General features: G+C 37.9%; 1 protein-coding gene across 1 annotated transcript; it reads right to left on the bottom strand.

Annotated features, from left to right (window-relative positions):
• Positions 1-4,187: 4,187 nt before the first annotated feature.
• On the bottom strand, positions 4,188-5,623 carry LOC148699571 (uncharacterized). The gene has a single exon (XM_089928532.1). It carries the CDS (start codon positions 5,601-5,603, stop codon positions 4,188-4,190), a length of 1,416 nt encoding a protein of 471 aa, XP_089784658.1. The 5' UTR covers positions 5,604-5,623.
• Positions 5,624-7,183: the final 1,560 nt, after the last annotated feature.

The following is a 7,183-nucleotide window of genomic DNA, read 5'->3' as shown; positions in this document are numbered from 1 at the left end:
GTCACAAGCAGATATCAGTTGGATCCAGGCAAGAAGCATTGGATAGCTGTGAAGAACAGTCTTAAGTACTTGAGAAGAACTAAGGACATGTTCTTGGTCTTTGGGAGAAGATCAGAGTTGAAGGTAGAAGGATGCACACATATTGATGATAGAAAGTCTACATCAGAATATGTGCAATTGTGATTCAGTAAATTAGAAGAGTTCCAAACAACCGATCATTATAGATTCTACCTTAGAAGCTGAATGTTAAGCCGTATCTAAGGGTGCAGTAGAAACCTTCTGATTAAAAGTTAATTGCAGAGTTAGGTGTAATGTCATCAGATGCCATAACACTTTACTGCGATAACATTGGCACCATAGCACTAGCTATGGAGCCATGGTCTCATCAGAAGTCTAAGCACATAGAGCGGCACTTCCATTTCATACGCGACTATGATGTAGAGGTGCAGAGAGTAGACTCCGCGGATAACGTGGCAGACCCGTTCACTAAGCAGCTGAGTCAGCAAAAGACTGAAGCCCACCTTGAGAAGATGGGCCTAAGATATATGACCAATTGGCTTTAGTGCAAGTGGGAGATTGTTAGATTTATGCCCTAGAAGCCAATTTGGCTGACACATTGTTGATTCTGGGGATATAATGACAAGAACCCACCAGGAGACCTGCCCTAGGAACCCTTGAATCAATTTGCTATACTTGCCCCGAGATCGCTAGAAAAACAAGTTGTAGGAGATCAGATTAGAACTCTAAGGAAACTAAGTCCTTAAAACCCTAATCCTTGAAGACGCCACAAAGGTTGATCACTCCCTTTGATAAGTCAGAATTTTGTATTCTAATCCAAGAACACAAAAGAGCATAGCAAAGCTTGCCAACACTTTAATTCATTCATAATAATCCCTTGGTTACATATGGCAGCCTTTATATAGGCTTCAAACTAAGCTATTGGAAAGGACACCATCCTCTTTCCAAGGCAATAAGTAAAAAACGTTTTCCAAGTCACAACTTCCAAGTTACAACTTCAAAATAATAAATGACACAACTTTCAAGGTTCCTAACTACGAAGTACATGAATAACTTAGGAAAAACGAGTTGACAAGTCAAAACTTCATGTACAAGTAATTAGGAACACAACAAGACTCAAGCCCAAAAGTACCCACGAAAAATGGGCCTAAATAGCATCTCCACGTGGATCAGCCTTGTTTAATGGCTCCAAGCTTTGTTCTTCAGCATTTACTATGTAAAGATAAGTGATCAATCTTGGTGAAGCCTTAGAGTCTTCTAGAGCAGCCTCCTTCTCTTGAATTTCCATGACTAGTCCATATAAAGCTTCTTTCATTTGTTTTGCCCTTGCTCTAGTCATTGGACCTCCAATTCCTTGTAATGGATCTTTGGAATTAGCTTGAACCATTCGGCCAGCCCCTTGATCTCTATCATTCCCTCCCACCTCGAAAGGATTCGTCCTCGAATCACCTACATCAAATAAGGATAAATCAGCAACATTAAAAGTAGCACTAATATTACTATAGTTGCTTGGCAAATCCAGCTTGTAGGCGTTGTCATTGATCCTCTCTAAGACTTGAAAAGGTCCATCTCCTCTAGGCTGTAGTTTGGATTTTCGTTGTGTTAGAAACCGTTCTTTCCTCATATGCACCCAGACCCAATCACCAGGTTCAAAAACAATCTTTACACGTCCTTTGTTGGCTTGCTTAGCATATTGCTCATTCTTCTTTTCAATGTTAGCCCGAACCTTGGCATGTAAATCCTTCACAAATTCTGCCTTTTGCTTTCCATCAAGATTAGCACGTTCTTTAGTAGGCAAAGATAGAATATCCAAGGGAGTTAAAGGATTAAAGCCATAGACAACTTCAAAAGGTGAAAATGAAGTAGAAGAATGAACAGTTCTGTTGTATGCAAACTCAATGTGCGGTAAACATTTTTCCCATTGCCTTAAGTTCTTTTGAATGATGGTACGTAACAAAGTAGTGAGTGTCCTATTAACTACTTCAGTTTGTCCATCCGTTTGAGGATGTGCAACAGTAGAAAATAAGAGTTTAGTTCCTAATTTATTCCACAAGGTGCGCCAAAAATGACTTAGGAACTTCACATCTCTATCACTAACAATTGTCTTAGGCAAACCATGCAAACGAACTATGTCTTTAAAGAACAAGTCAGCAATATGTATTGCATCATTGGTTTTAGAACATGCAATGAAATGAGCCATTTTGCTAAATCTATCAACAACAACAAATATGCTGTCCTTTCCACTTTGAGACCTTGGTAATCCTAAAACAAAATCCATAGAAATATCAATCCAAGGTTGGTTAGGCACGGGTAAAGGTGTATACAAGCCATGTGGTAAAACTTTAGATTTCGCTTGTCTACATGTAATGCATTTATCATAAACAGCTTGCACATCATGCTTCATGTTAGGCCAATAAAAATGTTCATGCAAGATATCTAAAGTCTTTTGCACACCAAAATGTCCCATCAGACCACCCCCATGAGTTTCTCTGACAAGCAATTCACGGATAGAACAAATAGGCACACACAACTGATTTTTCTTAAATAGAAATCCGTCATGCCTATAATACTCACCAGATGCACTCTTTTTGCATGTATTCCATGTTTGGCAGAAATCAGAATCATTGGCATACAAGTCCTTAATCAATTCAAAACCAAGTAACTTAGTTTGCAAGGTAGTAAGTAAAGCATACCTTCGAGACAACGCGTCAGCAACGATATTTTCTTTTCCATGTTTGTACTTGATGAAATAAGGAAATGTTTCTATGAACTCCAGCCACTTAGCATGCCTCTTATTAAGCTTACCCTGGGATTTCAAGAACTTCAAGCTCTCATGATCAGAATGAATGATGAATTCCCTCGGCCACAAGTAATGCTGCCATGTTTGAAGAGTTCTCACTAATGCATAAAGTTCTTTGTCATATGTTGGATAATTCAAGGCTGCCCCACTTAGCTTTTCACTAAAATAAGCAATTGGTTTTGAATCTTGCATCAAAACAGCTCCTATTCCAATTCCGGATGCATCACATTCAACTTCAAAAGCTTTATCAAAGTTAGGCAAACTTAACAAAGGTGCATTAGTTAGCTTATCTTTCAAATCAGTGAAAGCTTGTTCATGCTGATCATTCCACTTAAAAACAACATTCTTTTTAACAAGTTCATTTAAAGGTGCAGCAATAGAACTGAAATTTTTAACAAACCTTCGATAAAAACTTGCTAAACCATGAAAACTTCTTACCTCGTTCGCATTCTTAGGTGTAGGCTAGTCCCTGATTGCCTTCACCTTCTCCTCATCCATGCTAATACCTTGAGAACTAACAACAAAACCAAGAAATACAACAGATTCCATGCAAAATGTACACTTCTTAAGATTAGCATATAATTGGTGTTCTCTCAATTTGCTAAAAACAGCATGCAAATGTTGTTCATGTTCATCCAAGTTCTTACTATAGACTAAAATATCATCAAAGTAAACTACCACAAATTGACCTATGAAAGCACGCAAAACATGATTCATCAATCTCATGAAAGTACTAGGTGCATTAGTTAAACCAAAAGGCATCACTAACCACTCATACAATCCATATTTAGTTTTGAATGATGTCTTCCATTCATCTCCCTCTTTCATACGAATTTGATAGTAGCCATTTCTCAAATCAATTTTAGAAAACAAACAAGAGCCATGTAATTCATCAAGCATATCATCTAATCTTGGGATAGGATGTCTATACTTAACTGTTATTTTGTTGATGGCTCGGCAATCCACACACATGCGCCATGTTCCATCTTTCTTTGGGACTAGGATGACAGGAACCGAACATGGGCTAAGACTTTCTCTGACAATTCCCTTTTTCACCAGCTCATCCACTTGCCTTTGGATTTCCTTTGTTTCTTCGGGATTAGCTCTATATGCAGGTCTGTTTGGAATGGTAGAACCGGGCATGAAGTCTATTTGATGCTCAATGCCTCTTAAGGGTGGTAGTCCATTAGGAATCTCTTTTGGAAATATGTCCTCAAATTCCTGCAATAAAGTCACTACAACACTAGGCAAGGAGGGGTTAAGATCGTTAGTAGAAAGATAAACATCCTTGTACATAAGTACAAGTAGTTGCTGTCTTGAGAACATAACACTCTTAACCTCATTTTTTTCAGCAAACACACTCATTTTTTTACTTTTCTCTTTTTTTTTTTTGAATACTTTTCTCTCTGCTCTCAATCTCACTCCTTTCATTTGCATTTTTCCTCTCGGACTCACCTTCTCTCTTTTTACACTCTCTCGCTATCCGAATCTGATCTTCATAAGCTTGCAAAGGTTTGAGAGGGGTTAGGACTACAGTGCGGTTGTTCATCATAAAAGAATAATGGTTTTTGTATCCATTGTGTGTAACCTTCCTATCAAACTGCCATGGTCGTCCAAGCAAAATATGACTAGCATGCATTGGTGCCACATCACAAAGAATCTCATCTGTGTATTTGCCAATTGAAAATGAAACGAGCACTTGCTTGTTTACCCTCACTTCTCCACATTCATTTAACCATTGCAACTTGTATGGATTAGGATGCTTCATGGTGGGTAACTCCAGCTTATCTACTAACAAAGTACTAGCAACATTAGTGCAGCTTCCGCTATCAATAATCATGGTACATACCTTTCCCTTCACATGACATCTAGTATGGAAAATATGTTCACGTTGCTCCTTATCACCATCATCCTTAGGCTGGATGCTTAGTGCTCTTCTTGTCACCAACATATCTCCATGTACAGGTTCTTCAATGTCAATATCACTGCAATTTTCTAAGGGTGGCATCTCATCCTCACTTGAACTAGCACTTTCAATATCACCATTCTCCAACATAATCATAATCCTCTTGTTTGGGCATTGGGAAGCAATATGCCCAAATCCTTGGCACCTAAAACACTTAACATTACGTGATTTAGAAGAAGTGTTAGTTTCGGTTTTACCTTTTGAAATAGCAACCGAATCTTTTGGCTTTGCATCTTCTTTTGTTTTTGAGGCAGATTTGTTATCCTTCCAATTAGACTTCCATGTGGAACTAGAAGCCAAATCCGATTTGGATCCTTTGGACTTGATTTGCTTTTCTATTTTGATGGCCTTGTGCAACAGCTCCTCCATCTCCACATAGTGTTGCAATTCAACCACATCAGCAACCTCTTTGTTTAAGCCTCCAATAAATCTTGCCATGGTAGCCTCTCGATCTTCCTCTATATTAGCTTTAATCATTGCCATCTCCATTTCTTTATAATAGTCTTCCACACTCATGGAGCCTTGAACCAGCCCTTGTAACTTTCTATGTAAATCTCTATAGTAATGGCTAGGTACAAATCTCTTGCGCATTACCAATTTCATATCTTCCCATGACCGAATTGGCCTTTCTCCAATCCTTCGCCGACTAATCATCAATTGATCCCACCATATGCTTGCATAATCCGTGAACTCAACGGCTGCCAATTTCACCTTTTTCTCATTTGAATAGTTGTGACAATCAAACACATGTTCAACTTTTCTCTCCCATTCCAAGTAAAGTTCGGGATCATTCTTTCCTTGAAAGATAGGAATCTTCATCTTGATGCTGCCCAGATTATTATCTTTTCAATCATCGGCCTTCTTTCCCCTTCTAGAGTAAGATTCATAATCTAAATCTTCTTCATCATCTTCAAACATCTGCCCCCTCAAAGGTTTGATTCTGCTTGGTGATTCCAAATCATCCATTCGTGCACCAAGCTTAGTAAGTTGATCAGCAATGGCTTTCATCCATAACTTCATATCAACATCTGGTTGTTCACTACCTCCACTACTCATCTTTGTATGCTGCAATCAAAATATTAGTATAAACAGAATAGGTCCTCACACACTCCTCTCTCGGGTGGACACTCTTTTATGGCTTTTTCTTAATGATGAACTCACACTCTTGCCTTTTACCACTCAAGCCAGCCCTCTTTATGTTCTTGAAAGAATCAAAATCAACAAATCACAAAGAGCGATCAGATGGATGGTGGCAAATCTCCAAGAAAATCAGAATTTTAAGGACTTCGATGAGGCAAATGGTACTCACAAGAAAAATTGTCTTAAAGCATCAAGAACATAAGAAGACTTCAAAAGGAAGTAAAGGTTATGTAATAGAAACAACTAGAAAGCAAGGAGAAATAAGAACAAGCTAAGCAGCCTTGTAATACGTAAAACGGTCTTGTAACAAGTGAAACAACCTTGCAACAAGGGGTCTTCAGCTTTGCAACAAGTGAAACAGCCTTGTAATTAATGCCCCTTAATCAATAACCTTCTTTCTTTCTTTCTTTCTTTCTTTCTTTTCTTTTCTTTTTTTTTCGTTTTTTTTTTTCGTTTTTTTTTTCCGTATTTTTTTTTTTTTTTTTTGAATCAAACTAAGTAACAGAAGATTAAAGAACAAAACAGATTAGAGGAAACAAGAAACACAAGGAACTGAAAAAAAAACAGAAATAAGAGAACGAACAAAGAAACTTAAAGAAATAAAATAAGAACAAAGGAACAAAGATGATAAAGGATAAGTAACCTGATTTCAAGAACCAAGGCTCTGATACCAAATGACAAGAACCCACCAGGAGACCTGCCCTAGGAACCCTTGAATCAATTTGCTATACTTGCCCCGAGATCGCTAGAAAAATAAGTTGTAGGAGATCAGATTAGAACTCTAAGGAAACTAAGTCCTTAAAACCCTAATCCTTGAAAACGCCACAAAGGTTGATCACTCCCTTTGATAAGTCAGAATTTTGTATTCTAATCCAAGAACACAAAAGAGCATAGCAAAGCTTGCCAACACTTTAATTCATTCATAATAATCCCTTGGTTACATATGGCAGCCTTTATATAGGCTTCAAACTAAGCTATTGGAAAGGACACCATCCCCTTTCCAAGGCAATAAGTAAAAAACGTTTTCCAAGTCACAACTTCCAAGTTACAACTTCAAAATAATAAATGACACAACTTTCAAGGTTCCTAACTACGAAGTACATGAATAACTTAGGAAAAACGAGTTGACAAGTCAAAACTTCATGTACAAGTAATTAGGAACACAACAAGACTCAAGCCCAAAAGTACCCACGAAAAATGGGCCTAAATAGCATCTCCACGTGGATCAGCCTTGTTTAATGGCTCCAAGCTTTGTTCTT

The sequence above is a fragment of the Phoenix dactylifera genome, chromosome 18, assembly GCF_051530095.1.
Source record: "Phoenix dactylifera cultivar Ajwa chromosome 18, Ajwa_hap1_PhDact_Kaust_v1.1, whole genome shotgun sequence".
Classification (NCBI taxonomy): domain Eukaryota; kingdom Viridiplantae; phylum Streptophyta; class Magnoliopsida; order Arecales; family Arecaceae; genus Phoenix; species Phoenix dactylifera.
Note: the sequence above shows the minus strand (reverse complement) of the source record. Positions and strands in the feature narration are given on the sequence as shown.